Here is a 20,297-nt window from a genome sequence, read left to right on the forward strand (position 1 = left end):
ACTTCTGTGCTAGTATGGGTTTAGCTGTTACGAATACATTCTTCAAGCATAAGGCTATTCACTGCTACACATGGGAGGCTAGGGGAACCAGATCTATAATAGACTATATCTTAACCGACTTCGAATTCAGAAAAGCTGTTAGGAATGTATGAGTTTTCCGCAGATTTTTCGATGATACAGACTGCTATCTGATCTGTAGTGAACTAAGTATCTCTAGGCCTAGGGTAGAGAAAGTGAAATCTGTCTGCAAACGAATAAGGGTAGAAAATCTCCAGGACAAGGAAATTAGACAGAAGTACATGGATATGATTAGTGAGAAGTTTCGAACAGTAGACAGTAAGCAGATTCAGGATCTAGAAAGTGAATGGGTGGCATACATGGATGGTGTAGTAGAAACAGCAAGGGAATGCCTAGGAACAACTGTGTGTAAAGATGGGAAAAGGCGAACATCTTGGTGGAATGATGAAGTGAGAGCAGCTTGTAAACGTAAAAAGAAGGCTTATCAGAAATGGCTCCAAACAAGGTCCAAGGCAGACAGGGATTTGTACGTAGATGAAAGAAATAGAGCGAAACAAATAGTTGTTGAATCCAAAAAGAAGTCGTGGGAAGATTTTGGTAATAACCTGGAAAGGCTAGGTCAAGCAGAAGGGAAACCTTTCTGGACAGTAATAAAGAATCTTAGGAAGGTAGGGAAAGAGGAAATGAACAGTGTTTTGAGTAATTCAGGTGAACTCATAATAGACTGGAGAGGTGGAGGGAATATTTTGAACATCTTCACAGTGTAAAAGGAAATCATCCTGCTGGTGTTGCGAACAACCAAGCTCATGGGGAGGAGGAAAATGATGTTGCTGAAATTATGCTGGAGGAAGTGGAAAGGATGGTAAATAAACTCCATTGTCATAAAGCAGCAGGAATAGATGAAATTAGACCTGAAATTGTGAAGTATAGTGGGAAGGCAGGGATGAAATGGCTTCATGGAGTAGTAAAATTAGTATGGAGTGTTGGTAAGGTACCTTCAGATTGGACAAAAGCAGTAATTGCACCTGTCTGTAAGCAAGGGAACAGGAAGGATTGCAATAACTATCGAGGTATCTAATTGATTATTATACCAGGCAAAATATTCACTGGCATCTTGGAAGGGAAGGTGCGATCAGTCGTTGAGAGGAAGTTGGATGAAAACCAGTGTGGTTTCAGACCACAGAGAGGCTGTCAGGATTAGATTTTCACTATGCGCCAGGTAATTGAAAAATGCTACGAGAGGAATAAGCAGTTGTGTTTATGTTTCGTAGATCTAGAGAAAGCATATGACAGGGTACCGAGGGAAAAGATGTTCGCTATACTGTGGGACTATGGAATTAAAGGTAGATTATTAAAATCAATCAGAGGCATTTATGTTGACAATTGGGCTTCAGTGAGAATTTATGGTAGAATGAGTTCTTGGTTCAGGGTACTTACAGGGGTTAGACAAGGCTGTAATCTTTCACCTTTGCTGTTCGTAGTTTACATGGATCATCTGCTGAAAGGTATAAAATGGCAGGGAGGGATTCAGTTAGGTGGAAATGTAGTAAGTAGTCTGGCCTATGCTGATGACTTGGTCTTAATGGCAGATTGTGCCGAAAGCCTGCAGTCTAATATCTTGGAACTTGAAAATAGGTGCAATAAGTTTGGTATGAAAATTAGCCTCTCGAAGACAAAATTGATGTCAGTAGGTAAGAAATTCAACAGAATTGAATGTCAGATTGGTGATACAAAGCTAGAACAGGTCGATAATTTCAAGTATTTAGGTTGTGTTTTTTCCCAGGATGGTAATATAGTAAGTGAGATTGAATCAAGGTTTCATAAAGTTAATGCAGTGAGCTCGCAGTTGCGATCAACAGTATTCTGTAAGAAGGAAGTCAGCTCCTAGATGAAACTACATTGGTCTGTTTTCAGATCAACTTTGCGCGCGCGCTGTCTAGAGGGTCGCGCTCAAAAACAGACCCTCTAGACAGCGCAGAATAAACATCTTTTCCAAACAAGAACGAGAGGCAAGATGACCTATTCTGATGACCTCCATTTTTATCAAAGGAGTCTGCAAAGAACTTTTATTTGTGCTTATTGTCATAATGTTTTTCTTTTCAGTTCTTTATTTATACAGCTGAAGAGGACCATTAAGTGGTCGAAACATGACCTGTAAGTTTTAATTTTATTCAATTTTGCCTGAGGCATTAATAAAGTATCGATTAGGTGGTTATTAATACTTACTTCTGAATGAACCATTTCTCAGATCCAACACTTGCAATGATTAGCCGTTTCGAAGAGGATCCCCATGCTGTAACACCCACAACATCTTGTCCTTTCTGCCAGCTTTTTCCAGTTGTTATTGTCAATCCAGGACTCGTCCAAGTAAAACACTTCTTTGCCTTCTTCCCTAGCATGTTTAATTTGGACGAGGAATTGTGCTCGCCAATCAACGACGCCTGCCCACTCCAGCAATAACACACGTTTGTTTTGGACCTTCATCCACACAAAACCCATACCTTTCAGCACTTTTCGGAGAGGTGTTGGGCTCCACTTCCACTTAATTTCGTTCTGCAGCACAGGGATCAGTTTCTTCAGAGTAGGCACTACTTTTTGGACGGTATAGAAGTGTTCGATGGTGTCCCTTATCACTCGTTTTTCGCGATCGTCCAGTTCTATCTTCCCGTGTGTTCTCTTCCTATGAGAAAGAGGAGAACATCATATAACACTTGCACATGACAACCTACTAGTATCCATAATGATATTAGTTTGAACAGATTAGGTAGACTGGTTAGACAGACCTACCTCTTTTTACCAGGTGTGGGTTGTGAATCACCGGGGTGAGAGGCAGTAAATGCCTTAATCCTATGAATAGTGGCTACGGATTTTCCCGCATACGCGGCAGCACGTTGGATAGACTTGTTTAGGCGTACGAGCAGCTGTTTTTTTTTTGTTTTTTTTTTTTCTTCCATCGCACAGCACTTTGCTATGTGTGTTATTATTTTATGTCCCTCACTGTGTATAAGCCTTGTTGGTCGTTTCCGTTTAGGAATACCTGGTGGTTCCTGTGGTGTACTAGGATTACTTTCCGCACTCATGTTACCTTCTAACCTGTATGGTGGCTTTGTTGTGTAAACAACACCAGTACGTAAAGTGTACGCCAGATGTCGCACGGCGATGCATACTCGATTCATAGTTCGTGTTCAAAGGTTTCCAATACGAATCTCGAAGATTGCCAAAGTCGACCTATTCAGCACTAGGGTGTAAATCTATCTAGAAAAGGTGCGCAGGTAATATTCAGGTTTTTTTTTTTTTTTTTTTTTTTGTGTGGCTATTTCTAGCCGAGTGCAGCCCTTGTAAGGCAGACCCTCCGATGAGGGTGGGCGGCATCTGCCATGTGTAGGTAACTGCGTGTTATTGTGGTGGAGAATAGTGTTATATGTGGTGTGTGAGTTGCAGGGATGTTGGGGACAGCACGAACACCCAGCCCCCGAGCCATTGGAATTAACCAATTAAGGTTAAAATCCCGACCCGGCCGGTAATCAAACCTGGGACCCTCTGAACCGAAGGCCAGTACGCTGACCATTCAGCCAACGAGTCGGACTTGTATACTCAGTCAGCTCTGGGTATAGTGAACTCTGTTATAATGAACGTTCGATCTTCTAAGCAGATGAGGGCCAGTAAGTGTCGGGTGAAATCAAAGGCCATCTTCCCTCTTGTCTAATGGTGCGGAGGGGGGGGGGGTGTTGTAGTGGGAGTAGTAATTCATTAATAGAACCATTTCTTCAGTAATATACTACTTGTATCTATAGTATTTTTAAGATCAACTTTTATGTCACTTGTTTATTTAATTCTGCCTTGTAGGAGGTTTTTGGGTATAGTGAACCAAATATTTGAGTCCATAGCGGTTCATTATAGCCACCTCATTTTGAACTGGGGCGTGACAGGGACACGAAAGCTGTGGACTCTGATTCTGCCTTCTGTGATATTTAATATGCATTGAACCTGATGTTCAAACTGTCGAGAGGTGCTAGTGCTAGTGTATTGCTGTACATGTATTTGTGTTGCTCTAGAACTTGGAGATTTCTTCACAGAGCAACCAAACAAGGTAAAATTATGCCATAGTACATGTTACTTTCTCCCTGAAGTATGTCAGCAGCTTGAGCTAGTAGTTGGTGAGCATTCTATACTGTATACTCTTTTAGATATAGAAATGTATGTTCATTTATTGGATTTAAATAACAGAAGGCACATTGGTTCTGTCTGAAAATGATTGTTTAATGAGTTGTGGAGCAAATTCCACATGATTTCACCTAATCTCTGAAGGGTATATTCCAGTATTTGCTGCATAATTTCTGCCGATTTAGGTTCTGATACTGCTTTCCATGAAAGGTTTCAGTTTGATATCACCTGCTTATGGATGGAGAATAGGTTCTTGTGCATAAATTGAGAGTGTGAACACAACACCATAAATATCTTGGGAGAAAAGCTTTTATTTCATGTATGAGATCAGATGTTTTAGTCTCCTCATGATTTGCAAATTCATCATCACTGCCCACGGTAGATCTCTGTACACCTTGAAGGCCATTATAAAATTGCAATTTTGTCACGAGTATAACCCCCTGTAAATAGTCAGCGGGCTGAAGCAGCCAACTATCTCTTCATATTTTCTTTGGAAATCCGTTGTTCTGTTACCTCCATGAAACTTCTAGTTTTTACAGACCAAATATAGCAAGTGTTGTATACATATCAAAGGCTGTCTAGGATTGCCTTGACTTCATTCAACTTTTGCTTGTGATATTTATGTATCCTTCTATCCACTTAGCATTTGTAAGTTTGCTGGCTAATATTGATATTTTCAAACATCTTCAAATTATATAGATCAACCGCTTTCATGTTAAAACTTATTAATGAACTACTCCTCATGTGGTTCTTCTCTCACCAATGGTCCACTTGGACCACCACATTTCAACAATTATTACAAGAGAGGACACAGGTTTCAACATAAATGTTTTTTAACTTCTTAAGAATAGTAATCAATTCATAAAATTAAAAGTGTGATTTGATAGACTCTGATGATGTTCTTTCAAGAACAGAAAATCAGTCGAGTCATCATTGATCTGCATTTAGGGCTGTCGCCCAGGTGGCAGATTCCCTAACAGTTCTTTACCTAGTCTGTTCTTAAAAGATTTCAAAGAAGTTGGAAATTTATCAAACATCTCCGTTGATATAATTCCAATCCCTAATTCCTCTTCTTTTGAATGAATATTTGCCCTAATTTGTCATTCTATTTTTAATTAATTTGTTTCTTTTTGAGGTATAATATGTTAGAATTATTAAATATTTTCTTTTTTCAGGTATTTTCTAAATTTTATTTAATCATAAATTCGTTTTGACATTGAAGAACCTAACAGTAATAGATTAATCCACATGGAGTCATAGTAGCTATAATTCGATATGCAAGACGTAACTTACAATAATAATAAAAACTAGAACCTGCCATAAGAAAAAAATTGACAAACCCATTGCAAAATTTGGGAAATGATTATGTAAGGTGTACAGATGTGGAAATATTGAGTGTGACTCTATAGTCGTGTACCAAGCAAGTGGCTGTGCGGTTTACATCACGTAGTTGTCGGCTTGCATTCGGGAAATAGTGGGTTCGAACCCCACTATCGGCAGCCCTGAAGATGGTTTTCTGTGGTTTCCCATTTTCACACCAGGCAAATGCTGGGGCTGTACCTTAATAAAGGCCTTGGTCCCTTCCTTCCCACCATAAGACCTGTATGGATTGTCGTGACGTAAAGCAGGTTGTAAATATCACATACTGGCGTGTCATACAGTTTGTTATTAAAAAACTCAAAACGTTCAAAGGGAGAGAAATCTCTGTACTTAAAATAATCCCCATCAGGGAATAAAGGATAGACACGACTTGTACCTTGCTGTGTCCCCTTCGTTTCACTAACCTTGCCCTTTTTTTTTCCAGGTGAACTTTCTTCTATGAGGAGTCGTTTCATACGTATTGGCAACTGTGTTATATCTTCCGATAAAGCAACAACAGTGTACATTTACTAGATGCATTTGAAGGCCATTGGAATGTACCAGATTGGGTATGGGTACAGAGGCTAATGTCAAGGGGCAATTGAAAAACAAGTAAATAGAAATCATTGTTTTATTATGCACACACATCTTGCCCATCTGTAAGTCCTGTTGTAGAATGTGAAACACTGCACCACTGAAACACCCAAATTTGTAGATAATTCCTGCTCAGCCCATAGTTTGTCTTCTGTTAAGCACTTTCTGATAATGGTCACTGGTACCTCTAGGTGAGCAGACATGGGATGTCTGCTCTGTAACAGTTTAACAGTGGCTATGCGTGTGTTTGATGGAAAAGCACTATCATCCAATGCTTCTCTTAACTCCGCATGACACTGACGTGCATTTCTTCCACAAAGAATTGCTATTTTCACATATGACTGCGTTCAGCTTGACTTACGTCTATCTTAGAGCATGGCCAGAAAATCAACATTTTTGTGGGCTTTTAACCAACTGCTAATGCACACAGATGCCAACAGTTGGTGACATTCTGTAGTGTATAACACAAATTTTCAAACATGTATACTGGACTTACCAGGTTCCCACATGTTCAGATGGTATAACACAGTTACCATGACTTACAAAAAGACCTTACTATGTCTTCCATCCGAACTCTCGATTTGTGTTTCATTTTTAAACACAGCTTCTGGATTAGAGCTTAGTTGCCTTCTCAAATTGTCTATCATTCCTCCATCATCTTCATCAGCAGAATTGTCATCGGAGACAATATTTGCATCCAGTGGCTCTATAAATAACTGCTGTATCTGTTCATCTCAGCATCATTTTCTAGCTCTTGTAACAAGAGCTAGAAACTGTCAAACTCCTTTAAAAAAAGAGAGGGAGAGAAATAAGTAGAATATTGCTATTCACATAGATAGTGTAAAGAAAAACAGTTAGTTTTTATTGATGCTGTAAGAGCCTAGTGTGAAATTGTATGGTAACACCAGAAACAATGGCTTATTATTGTTGTGCTATGTATCATTTTATATCTGAACTTACAAATTTCAAATTTTTGTCTCCAGATGCCACATTCCAACACGCCTCCATCATCTCCACGTAACTTAGATGAAATTATGGAAGATGACGATAATGAGGAAGAAGATATTGTGGAAGTAATTGATATAGATGATACAGAAAATGCTGAAGAAAATGAGTCGGATAGTGCATCAAGTACAGAAGAACCTCCTCCTCCTGATATATCTAAGATGGTCTTCAGCAAGCATCATGGTATTGTTCACCAGTTATCTGTAGGTTTAATCTCTGAAAAATGAAACTGCTACTAAAATTGAATCTTGAAACTGTAATTTTAGCCCTTAACTCAGAAAATCACTGTTTAATTTACAGCATATTGAGAGTGATAACGTCTGGTATCTGTAAGTCTTGCTTGGAATTAGAACCATTGAACCTGACTCTGTCATGTTTATAATTTTGCTTGCCTTAACCTGAAATTTATGTAAAGTTGGCTCAGTTTGTTGGTTGGTTTAATATCATTGAGCGCAAAGTATTTGTCGTGAAGGTTAACACATTCACTTCCATATCCGATATGTCTGATAGTGGACATCATTTATAAGAGACCTAAGTCGGATAAGCTATCATGGAGACTAACAAAATTTAAACAGAGCTTCGGTCACGTCTTTCGTCATCGCTATGCTTCTAACCTATAGATAGCATATAAGTGAAGTATATTTTTTTCCCTCCTTACGTGCAGCCTTGAAGGCATTGTGTTTCTAAGTATGTATCGTGAGTATTAATCGGTGTGTTTTGAAATAGGCAAGAAACTATGGCTTAGAAAGTAAGTCTGGAAACCAGACTTGTTGTTTAATGAAGACTGGCAATGAATTTATACCATTTGAAGGGGAAAGTGACAGTGAGTTTGATGAACTACTTACAGAATGTGACCCAGAAGATTTTTCAAGTACCTGATATAGATCTGCTGTATAGACCATATTTGACACCATTCACAGCTAATACAAGGCTAGATAATGAAACTGATGGTATGTCCTTCATGAATTTCTTTCTTTCTGAGGATTTTTCAAATATATTTGCAAACAAACTACATGCCAGTCAGGTGATGAGTGCTTCACCTCACCCCTTCACCAAATACTCTCTTGTGTAGATATGGAAGCTGGTAGAGGTTTCAGTGCTAAAAGTACTTTTAGGTTTAATATTTTTGACAGAAATATTTAAAAAGTATGGATTTGAAAATGTATTGGACTGAGGACCCAATCTTCAAAATTCGATATTTTACTAAGAGCATGCCTCGGAACCGGTTTGAAAATATTCTCTCTTTTCTTCATTTCATTGATAGCAGCCTGTATGGAACTAGTTCTGACAGACTACAAACTTAGGCCTCTCTTTGAAAGATTGTCAGATTTTCATTAATATGTTGTTGTTTGAGTCATCAGTCCATAGACTGGTTTGATGCAGCTCTCCATGCCACCCTATTCTGTGCTAAACTTTTCATTTCTACGTAACTATTGCATCCTACATCTGCTCTAATCTGCTTGTCATATTCATACCTTGGTCTTCCCGTACCGTTCTTACCACCTACACTTCCTTCAAAAAACCAACTGGCCGTGCGCGTAGAGGCGCGCGGCTGTGAGCTTGCATCCGGGAGATAGTAGGTTCGAATCCCACTATCGGCAGCCCTGAAGATGGTTTTCCGTGGTTTCCCATTTTCACACTAGGCAAATGCTGGGGCTGTACCTTAATTAAGGCCACGGCCGCTTCCTTCCAACTCCTAGGCCTTTCCTATCCCATCGTCGCCATAAGACCTATCTGTGTCGGTGCGACGTAAAGCCCCTAGCAAAAAAAAAAAAAAAACCAACTGAACAAGTCCTGGGTTCTTAAGATGTGTCCTATCATTCTATCTCTTCTTCTCGTCAAATTTAGCCAAATCGATCTCCTCTGACCAATTCGATTCAGTATCTCTTCATTCGTGATTCGATCTATCCATCTCACCTTCAGCATTCTTCTGTAACACCACATTTCAAAAGCTTCTATTCTCTTTCTTTCTGAGCCAGTTATCATCCATGTTTCACTTCCATACAATGCCACGCTCCACACGAAAGTCTTCGAAAACATCTTCCTAATTCTGATATCAATGTTTGAAGTGAGCAAATTTCTTTTCTTAAGAAAGCTCCTCCTTGCTTGTGCTAGTCTGCATTTTATGTCCTCCTTACTTCTGCCATCGATAGTTATTTTACTACCCAAGTAACAATATTCATCTACTTCCTTTAAGACTTCATTTCCTAATCTAATATTTCCTGCATCACCTGCCTTCGTTCGACTGCACTCCATTACTTTTGTTTTGGACTTATTTATTTTCATCTTGTACTCCTTACCCAAGACTTCATCCATACCATTCAGCAACTTCTCGAGATCTTCTGCACTCTCAGATAAAATAACAATATAATCGGCAAATTTCAAGGTTTTGATTTCCTCTCCTTGGACTGTGATTCCCTTTCCAAATTTCTCTTTGATTTCCTTTACTGCCTGTTCTATGTAAACATTGAAAAGGAGAGGGGACAAACTGCAGCCTTGCCTCACTCCTTTCTGGATTGCTGCTTCTTTTTCAAAGCTCTCGATTCTTATCACTGCAGACTGATTTTTATACAGATTGTAGATAATTCTTCGTTCTCGGTATCTGATCCCTATCATCTTCAATATGATAAATAGCTTGGTCCAATCAACATTATCGAATGCCTTTTCTAGATCTACAAATGCCGTGTACGTGGGCTTGTCCTTCTTGATTCGATCCTCTAAGATCAGACATAAAGTCAGGATTGCTTCACGTGTTCCTACATTTCTTCTGAAGCCAAATTGATCTTCTCCCAACTCAGCTTCAACTTGTTTTTCCATTCTTCTGTAAATAATACGTGTTAAAATTTTGCAGGTATGAGATACTAAACTAATGGTGCGGTAGTTTTCACACCTGTCAGCACCGGCTTTCTTGGGAATAGGTATAATAACATTCTTCCGAAAATCGGATGGGACTTCTCCTGTCTCATACATCTTGCACACCAAATGAAATAACCCTGCCATGCTGGTTTCTCCTAAGGGAGTCAGTAATTCAGAGGGAATGTCATCAATTCCAGGTGCCTTGTTCCTATTGAGGTCACTCACAGCTCTGTCAAACTCTGACCTCAAAATTGGGTCTCCCATTTCATCAGCATTAACAGCCTCTTCATGTTCCAGAACCAAATTATCTACATCTTTACCTTCATACAACTGTTGGATATGCTCCTGCCATCTTTCTGCTTTGTCTTCATTCCCTAGAAGTGGCTTTCCATCTGAGCTCTTAATATTCATACACCTAATTTCTCCAAAGGTTTCCTTGATTTTCCTGTATGCAGCATCTACCTTTCCCAGGACCATACAGCCTTCGACATCCTTGCACTTCTCCTTCAGCCATTCTTCCTTAGCTACCTTGCACTTTATATCCACTTCATTCTTTAATCGCCTGTGTTCTTTTCTGCCCTCTTCATTTCTAGCATTCTTGTATTTTCGTTGTTCATCAATCAGGTCTAGTATCTCCTGAGTTATCCACTGATTCTTAGTTGATCTTTTCTTCCTTCCTAACATTTCTTCAGCAGCCCTACTGACTTCATTTTTCATGACTCTCCACTCTTCCTCTATAGTGTTTCCTTTAGCCTTTTCATTTAGTCCTTGTGCAACATGTTCCTTGAAACAATCCCTCACACTCTTTTCTTTCAACTTGTCTAGATCCCATCTTTTTGCATTCTTTTCTTTCTTCAATTTCTTCAACTTCAGATGGCATTTCATGACCAACAAGTTGTGGTCAGAGTCCACGTCTGCTTCTGGGAAAGTTTTGCAATCCAACACCTGGTTTCTGAATCTCTGCCTAATCATAATGAAGTCTATTTGATACCTTCCAGTGTCTCCAGGTCTCGTCCGCGTATACAGCCGTCGTTTGTGGTGTTTGAACGAAGTATTGGCAAGGACTAAATTATGATCAGTGCAGAATTCAACCAACCGACTTCCTCTTTCGTTCTTTTGTCCCAATCCAAATTCTCCTACTGTACTACCTTCTCTTCCTTGGCCTACCACTGCATTCCAGTCTCCCATCACAATTAGATTCTCGTCACCTTTTACGTATTGTATTAATCTTCTATCTCCTCATATATTCTTTCGATTTCTTCATCATCCGCTGAACTAGTAGGCATATAGACCTGCACTATTGTGGTGGGCATTGGTTTGGTGTTTATCTTGATGACAATATTTCTTTCACTATGCTGGTCATAGTAGCTTACCCGCTGCCCTATTTTCTTATTCATTATTAAACCAAATCCTGCATTTCCCCTGTTTGATTTTGTGTTGATAATTCGGTAGTCGCCTGACCAAAAATCTTGTTCTTCCTGCCAACGTACTTCACTTATACCAACTACATCTAACTTTAGCCTATCCATCTCCCTTTTCAGATTCTCTAACCTACCACAACGATTCAAACTTCTAACATTCCACGCTCCGACTCGCAGAATTTCAGTATCCATCTTCCTGATGATCGCCCCCTCTCGTGTAGTCCCCACCCGGAGATCCGAATACGGGACTAGTTTACCTCTGGAATATTTTACCCGGGAGGAAGCCATCATCAGTACATCATTCATACAGAGAAAGCTGCATGTCCTCGGGAGTTAGTTACGGCTGTAGTTTCCCGTTGCTTTCAGCCATGTAGCAGTATCAACACAGCTAAGCCATGTTGAGTATTATTACAAGGCTGTATCAGTCAATCATCTAGACTGCCGCCCTTGCAACTACCGAAAGGCTGCTACCCCCCTTTCATACACTCCTGAATGAAAGATTGTTGTAGATCAGCCTTGGCCATAGCGGCGCCTACGGGCGCCATATCGCCCGCGATGCCCTTTTATGCCGCCCTTTGCAATTAATTTCCAAATTAAATTTTAATTAATATTTGAAAACAATCCTTTTGCATTTGAATGAAGATTCTTACTTTTCGACTTAAAATCACCATCCTCAAGCTCAAAAAATTTGTTATATCTTGCCTCAAAATATAAAGATGTTTGAGCCCATAAAGCCATAAATCTGATCTATGCCTAACTCCCTCTTGCTCACAGTTAGTGAAAGGGTGGATCGTTAGGAGCAGCCTGTTCCATTTACACACCAGATTTTCCTCAACTTGCCGCAAGCATGCAGTGCCAGATTTCACATTAAATATGAGAGTAACTATAATTTCATATATTTGGTAATTCTAGATTTATTATTATTATTATTATTATTATTATTATTATTATTATTATTATTATTATTATTATTATTATTATTATTATTATTATTGTCCGACTTGTTGGTTGAATGGTCAGCGTACTGGCCTTCGGTTCAGAGATTCCCAGATTCGATTCTCGGCCGGGTCGGAGAATTTAACCTTCATTTGTTTAATTCCAGTGGCTCGGGGGCTGGCTGTTTGTGCTGTCCCCAACATCCCTCCAACTCACACACCGCACATAACACTATCCTCCACCACAATAACACGCAGTTACGTACACATCGCAGATGACGCCCCCCCCCCCTCATCGGAATGGTCTGCCTTACAAGGGCTGCACCCGGCTAGAAATAGCCGCACAAATTTATATTGTCATCATCATCATTACTATTGGTCGTCATGGTACAGGCAGCAGTAGTGTTGAAGTAGTGTAATAGTAACCTGGCACTCTCATACCCTTAATTATCATGTGAATGTGTCCGAGTACAAACGAACATTGGATAGCCTTGCTCTAGATGAAGGGTTATTAGTTTGGAGGGGACACATTTACAGTCCTGGGAAACTAATAAAGTATGAAATTTTAGTTAGAATGATATGTGAATCGAAGTCAAGGTACATATCTAAACTAAAGATTTATGATACTAGTGGAATGAACCTCAGGGACACATTTTTTGAACTGCTGTGTCCGTACCTTGGAGAGAGAGAGATGCCATTTTCATGCACAGTTACTAAAATAGTATCAAAATTGGGGACATGCTGATTGATATTACCATGTCCTATCTCAGTTGGTCCAGCCACCATTTCGTGTATTTTCCATGGGGAAGTAAAAGGCCATTTTGACCACAGACTGCTCATTGCTGTTTATAGTATGACCGTACCAATGCAGACAGGCTTTTTGCAACTTGTCTTTTATTGATACCGCTCCCATGACTCCACATAAGTCATCGTTTCTGATGTGGTCCAGGTGCATGAGACCAAGTGCCCATCAGAATGTACACATCTCCATGACCGGCAGGATGTTTTCATGTCTCATGTAGGCTGGCCAGCATTCAGTTCCACAAAGGGCAACTGGATGTACAACATTCTTCCAGGTGTTGGTCTTCTGATGAGCAGGGATCCAGTGATTACACAGGAGTCTGATTCAGACAGGTTGTATTGACATGCATGGGCGTCGAGAAGTTTGTCACCACCTTCAGAAATGAGCAAACTGTGATATTTGAATTGGTTAAATTTGTTTAAATTGACCTTGATGGATCCACCCGTCTGAAGGTATGTAAGGATTTACACAGGCAGAAGTATTGAGACGACAGTATGTAAGGATTGTTGGTTACAAGGTTAATGTGTAGGTAGAGGAGGCGACTAATACTAATAATGTAGTATTGAAATTTACATACAATAACAAAGACATTTACAATATGATACAAAAATTGAAAGCTAGAATAGCAGATAGAATTGGTAAGATTTCTGGGGATATACTAAAGGCTGTGGGTTTGGATACAGTTACCATATCTCAAGTAGCTTACTTATTTGATTAGTTTGCAGGAGCTATACCATTTTAATCAAGAGTTGCTACAGTAGCCCCAGTGTACAAAAGAAAGGGTCATGAATATAAAGCAGATAATTACAGGCTAGTTAGCTTGTTATGCACTGCATGTAAGCTCTGGAAAGCAATCTTTTTTATATATATTTGAGACGTTTGTAAAATTACTAACTAGTTTGATTTAGGGCAGTTCAGGTTTAGGGAAGGTTTTTTTTCAGTAAAGCACAAGTTGCAGGATTATATCTAGAAATAAGATATTTAAGATTCAGGGGGCCAGATGGCTGTATAACTATTGACCTATCCAAGGCTTTTAACAGTTGATATTTTAAAAATAATCTCGGTTTAATGTAGCAAAATTAATTTTTATTTTCAATCAATGATTATAGAATGAAAGTATGAATATTTTCGTACGTGTTCCAAAGACAACAATGCCCATAATATTTCAATTTAAGAAGGTATCATTTTTTTAAATTAAAAGAGACAGAATCTGATGGATTTTCTGATTACTGAAATTCATCATCATATTCCACATCGTTCCATCTTAAGCGATGGGTCGGCGAACGAGGCTTCTCCACCAGTTGCAGTCTCTGAAATTATTGATTTAAATTATGTAAGTTTAAAGAAATGTACTGGAAACTTGTTGTATGTTGATTACCATGATCAGCAGGAGGTATTGCCAACCCTGGCCGCAGTTACCACCGCAAGTCTTCAGGACATGATCTGTCCCCATATGTCCTCTTGTGGTATGTTCTCCCATTCTTCTTGCACCACCATCTTTAGTTTAGCTAGATTGTTGACAGTTTGGCACCAAAGGTGATATCCAATCATGTCTCACACATGCTCATTAAGGTAGAGGGAATCGTTCTCAATGAGTACAAGATCAGTATGGTTATCTGAAGTTTTGTCACCCCCCACCATTATAGAACCTCCTCCAAACGGTGTAATCTTGGCAAAGGTGCAGGGTGCAAAGGATTCACATGTCCATGTCCAAACCCTGTCTCTTCCATCAGGTGTCCTCAGGTTGAATATGGACTCTTCCCTGAAGAGTATGTGTCTCCACTGATCCTCAGTCCAATGTTCATTCATGTACATGGAATGAAGACAGTCTCTCCAATATTGTGACAGAAGTACTGGTTTTCTAGAGGCTAAATTTACCTCATGGTTCCTCCTTCTGACTCTGTTCACACTCGCAGCTACATCTGGACCTGCAACAGACTACTCCGAGTCTCAACCGGTGTAAAATGTTGGTTCTTGGACACTAGTATCCTCAAAAAGTGGATTTGCAAGGCAGAAATACACGTACAATGGCCTGAACCATGTTTTATATGATGGGTATGATGATTCTGAAGAAGTTTCACAACCCAATGAATGCTTGTAGGAGTCACATTCAAAACCTCTGCTACATAGCAGTAGCTGTGGCCATAATTCACCAATGCTACTGTTTTCGCCATTTCCACGAGACTGGGAGGCATGTTGACGAGTTGTTTATGGCTCAGAAATCTTTCAGGTATGGGTCAATCTGGGATGTCAAAGGTACAACAGCAGTTACAATGCTGAAATAGTGGCTTTCATAATTGATCCAAAATGGATAAGAAATGTGCAGGAGCACTCACCATTGTTGCATTAACTGCTTAGCCCCATCAGCCGCTTACAGGTGCTATGGCATATTGTCCACTAGTTGTGTGAACCCCTTTCAAGTATCAGGCTATCTCATATTAGCACTATACATTGTGCAAACTGCTTAGAAGCATAAAACCTTTTCTGAACCTTTCTGCCATCTATTGAGTGTTGGTTATACAACTTGCTTATCACGGAATTCTAGTGAAGGGCTGGGAAATTGCCTTCAGGATCGTTGCCTGTTCTCCATACAGCACACTGCTCTTGCATCTAATATGTACTACTGTCAGCGTGGTGATTTACAGTGATGTGGAGGCAAAACAAGTTGAAAGATTTAGCCAAAAATTATATTGCATGTATGTTGTTAGATTCATAAGACGGTGATACTGATAGTGAGCCATTTTATTGATCCAAGTGATGAAGTGATGGAGAAGATGGCGCAGGCAACAGTGACATTATAGACATTCAAACAGAGTGGACAAAATTTGGAGTAGCACGGAAGTTCTTCTTTACAGCCGATGCTGGTTTGCATGTACACTTTGGGATTAAGTCTGAACCTATAGCCTAGATATTTATGAGCATCTGGATGTAGTGCTACGTGAAGCCCAATACAGAACAAAAAAAAAAAGAGGAAATTTTGAACATTTATTTTCTCATGAACTAGCAGAACTAATAGTGTGTGTGTGTGGGGGGGAAGACATTTTTTATGCCTCATGTTAACTTTGCCCTAGTGAAAAAAATGTTCATACTTGAGGAAGGAAAAATTACCAAAATAAATTACTCAACAGGTGAAAAATAAATACTTGCCTTAGGGGTTAAAGGCCTTCCTTTATTAATTGTTGCTTCTCCTTTATTAAAGTTCGTAGAACACTGTAATGTACTGTACGTGCAACTCATCTCCATTGGAGGTGTGCACAAAAAGAGCTGCACCACCTCGAGACTTTGCCCATGTGAAAACTGTGTGGTTTTTTTTATTTTTTATTTTTTATACGGTCGGTCGGTCATTAATCGTTGCCCCAGAGGAGTGCTACAGGCTTCGGCAGCCGGGACAAATCCTATCCTCGCCGCAAGATAGGTCTTCATTCATTCCATCCCTTACCCAGTCACTGACTGGAAAATGGGTTAAATGTTTTCATTTTCGTACTTAAATTTATCAACAATTTTGATTTCTTTCCCATCAGTTATTATTTTTACCAGTGGGAGATGTGTAAACATGATCTCATTTTTTTCAAAGGATAGTGTAAGACGTATTTTTTGTGCTATTTCCTGTAAATATTTAATTTGGTGTTGAGTTTCCGGAATGTTGTTGGACAATAGAGCAAGGTCATCAGCAAATCCTAAACAGTTTAAACTTAAATTTTGTTTGGAGCTTCCAACTTTTATGTCCTTTGGGTTGACCTTGTACCATTCCCTTATTATAAATTCTAATGCACAATTAAATAGCAATGGTGATAAACAGTCTCTTTGTCTTAAACCTGTTTTAATCAAAACTGGTTCAAAATCCTCTCTAAACTTTACTTTTGATGAGGTATTAGTTAAAGTAAGTTCTATCATTTTAATTCATTTAGAATGGAGTCCAAAATTCCATTAATTTTTTCACATTGAAGGTCTGTGTATACAATCACATGCCTTTTTAAAGTCAACAAATGTTTGTATTATAGGCTTATTTTGTTTTCTGTAGTATGCCATTATTAATTTTCGAGTTCTTCAACTTCTGCAGGGTCTAGAGCCTCTTTGGTATTCTCCTAACTCTTTTTTTTCTTCCATACAAAATCTTGGAAAAAATCTTGTATGTGCAGTCCAAGATAATCCTCTATAATTATCCAGGTTACTCTTATCTCCTTTTTAATTAAGAGGGTGTATTAAGGCTGTCGTCCAATGTTCTGGAAACTGTTCAGTGATCCAAATTTTTGTTAAAGCCATGTGTAAAGAAATCCGATCCGTATTACTTGAATATTTCCACATCTCTACAAAAACCTGGTCTTCTCCAAATGCCTTATAATTTTTAAGTTTTTTTAGTGTTTTTTCGAATTCTTGAAATGTTGTAGGGTCTGTGTTATTAAATTTGGTTTTTATTGGAGTATTTGTATAATTTGTAATAGTTTCTTAGGTTCCTCACAGTTCAAAAGTTTACTGAATACTTTTGCCATAATATCAGCATTTTCACTACTGCTATGTGGCATTTTTCCATTTTCATCCTTCAACATTAATGAAGGAGGAGCATATTTCTGTAGTTGTCTTCCAAAAATGTTATAATAGTATCTAGAATTGGTGTTATGACAATTAACTTCAATGGAGTTTATTATATCCTGATGAAATACTCCCTTAATTTTTCTAATATTTTGCTAAAATTTCTTCCTGATATTTTTTAGGTTGATAGCATAGAGTCTGGAGAGATAGTCTTAATAATAATAATAATAATAATAATAATAATAATAATAATAATAATAATAATAATAATAATAATAATAAATACAGTACATACATACATACATACATACATACATACATACATTATCGTTATAGACTGTTATGCCTTTCAGCGTCCGTCTGTAAGCCTCTGTGAATTTACTAAACGTCGCCACAGTCCTCGATTTGCAACTAGTGTTGTGGCCTCATTTAGTTCTATACCTCTTATCTTTAAATCGTTAGAAACTGAGTCTAACCATCGTCGTCTTGGTCTACCTCTACTTCTCCTACCCTCCATAACAGAGTCCATTATTCTCCTAGGTAACCTATCCTCCTCCATTCGCCTCACATGACCCCACCAACGAAGCCGGTTTATGCTTACAGCTTCATCCATCAAGTTCATTCCTAAATTAGCCTTTATCTCCTCATTCTGAGTACCCTCCTGCTATTGTTCCCACCTGTTTGTACCAGCAATCATTCTTGCTACTTTCATGTCTGTTACTTCTAACTTATGAATAAGATATCCTGAGTCCATCCAGCTTTTGCTCCCGTAAAGCAAAGTTGATCTGAAAACAGACCAATGTAAAGATAGTTTCGTCTTCTTACAGAATACTGTTGATCGCAACTGCAAGCTCACTGCATTAGCTTTACGACACCTTGATTCAATCTCACTTACTATATTACCATCCTGGGAGAACACACAATCTAAATACTTGAAATTATCGACCTGTTCTAGCTTTGTATCACCCATCTGACATTGTTCTGTTGAATTTCTTACCTACTGACATCAATTTAGTCTTCGAGAGGCTAATTTTCATACCATACTCATTGCACCTATTTTCAAGTTCCAAGATATTAGACTGCAGGCTTTCGGCACAATCTGCCATTAAGACCAAGTCGTCGGCATAGGCCAGACTACTTACTACATTTCCACCTAACTGAATCCCTCCCTGCCATTTTATACCTTTCAGCAGATGATCCATGTAAACTACGAACAACAAAGGTGAAAGATTACAGCATTGTCTAACCCCTGTAAGTACCCTGAACCAAGAACTCATTCTACAGTCAACTCTCACTGAAGCCCAAATAATAATAATAATAATAATAATAATGACGACGACGATGATGATGATGATAATTGTTCCGAGGTATCTGTGGAACAGCAGAGGTGAAAGAAGGTGCGGGGGTGAACGGGCCTCAAAATACGAAATTAACGTTAAGATAAAATTTAACAAGGTTATATTTTCTTTTCAAAATAAAGAAATAACAAGCATGGCAGGTACAGAGTAGCAAGGCAACAAAGTACAATTACAGTATTTACAGGATTTGGGCTTCGAGCCCCAAACTCACAATTCTTGAGCAATTAGCCCAGTTTTACCCCAAAACAAGTTTCAGCAGAGGGGCAGAAAACCCCATTCATGCCCAGGAGCACTTGCTCCAAATTACACAGTAAAGCCTCCTTGAGGTGCGCAGAAAACAAAATTTTCAAGAAAGAGCAACTTGCTCTCAAAATTTAAGCCTGTCAAAGGCCACACCAAATTCCACCTTCAAGCTGTCCTCTAAGGACATAAACACTGGGGTAAAATACCCAACCTACTGAGGCCTATTAAGTGAGAAAAGGTTAATTACATGGCCTCTAAAATACCAATTTGAGAGGAGGCGATCTGCACTCCTAATACATTTTGTTTAAAACCTAATCTGGCTCTAGGCCGCTAATGCAAGGGCTAATCCCATACTAAAGAGGTGACTTATAGAAGGAAACAATTTACATTACGTTAAGGAAGAAAGGTTGTGAAAATAAGTTCTCCTCAATGCAATATGAGTGGGAGCTCGAGAGGGTTAAGCACTCTCTATCCCAATATGTAGTTAAAACAGAAAGAATTGACACCGAGTGTCTTTACATTATTAAAGGAAAGTTACATGGAAAAGGCTTCGGACCTGCCCCGAGAGTTAAACTGCTGAGCTAGCAAGAAAAGAAGTTATTAAAAGGCCATTACCTTGTGGATGAACTGCTGCCCGAAGAAAGAGGCGCTTCCCGCCCCCTGCTACGTACTTTACACACTGAAAGATGTTACTGAAGTGGCCCGGAGACCCGAAAATCAGCAGTTTATATACTCTCGCGGAAGGTTCGAGGCGTTTCAAGAATGAGAACACCCTCCCACAAAAACTTTATTGGCTAGGGTTAAGCAACCTATCCCCTTTGGAGAAGATACACCTGATTGGTCATAAATTAATTAAAGAAATTCGGGATTGGCTAAATTCAAAACAAGGGGAAAGAAAGGGTTATACAGCCAACTTAAACAATAACAGAAAGAAATTTAACAAGGAACAAACTTTTGAAATAAAAATTTCTCCAAAAAACAGTTCTTTCACTTCGCACTAGGGTGCACCATT

General features: G+C 39.0%; 1 protein-coding gene across 4 annotated transcripts in view; it reads left to right on the forward strand.

Annotated features, from left to right (window-relative positions):
• LOC136877281 (angio-associated migratory cell protein) overlaps nucleotides 1-20,297 on the forward strand; it is a 104,578-nt gene that overhangs the window by 11,154 nt on the left and 73,127 nt on the right. For 3 of the 4 annotated variants that reach the window (XM_067151199.2, XM_067151200.2, XM_067151201.2), the window contains exon 2: nucleotides 7,119-7,323. In XM_067151199.2, coding sequence (XP_067007300.2) covers nucleotides 7,119-7,323 — 205 coding nt within the window. Of the gene's footprint in view, nucleotides 1-6,053; nucleotides 6,154-7,118; nucleotides 7,324-20,297 lie in introns of those variants that run through there. The other variant, XM_067151202.2, reaches the window with a different exon arrangement.

This window comes from Anabrus simplex, chromosome 7, assembly GCF_040414725.1.
Source record: "Anabrus simplex isolate iqAnaSimp1 chromosome 7, ASM4041472v1, whole genome shotgun sequence".
Classification (NCBI taxonomy): Eukaryota; Metazoa; Arthropoda; class Insecta; order Orthoptera; family Tettigoniidae; genus Anabrus; species Anabrus simplex.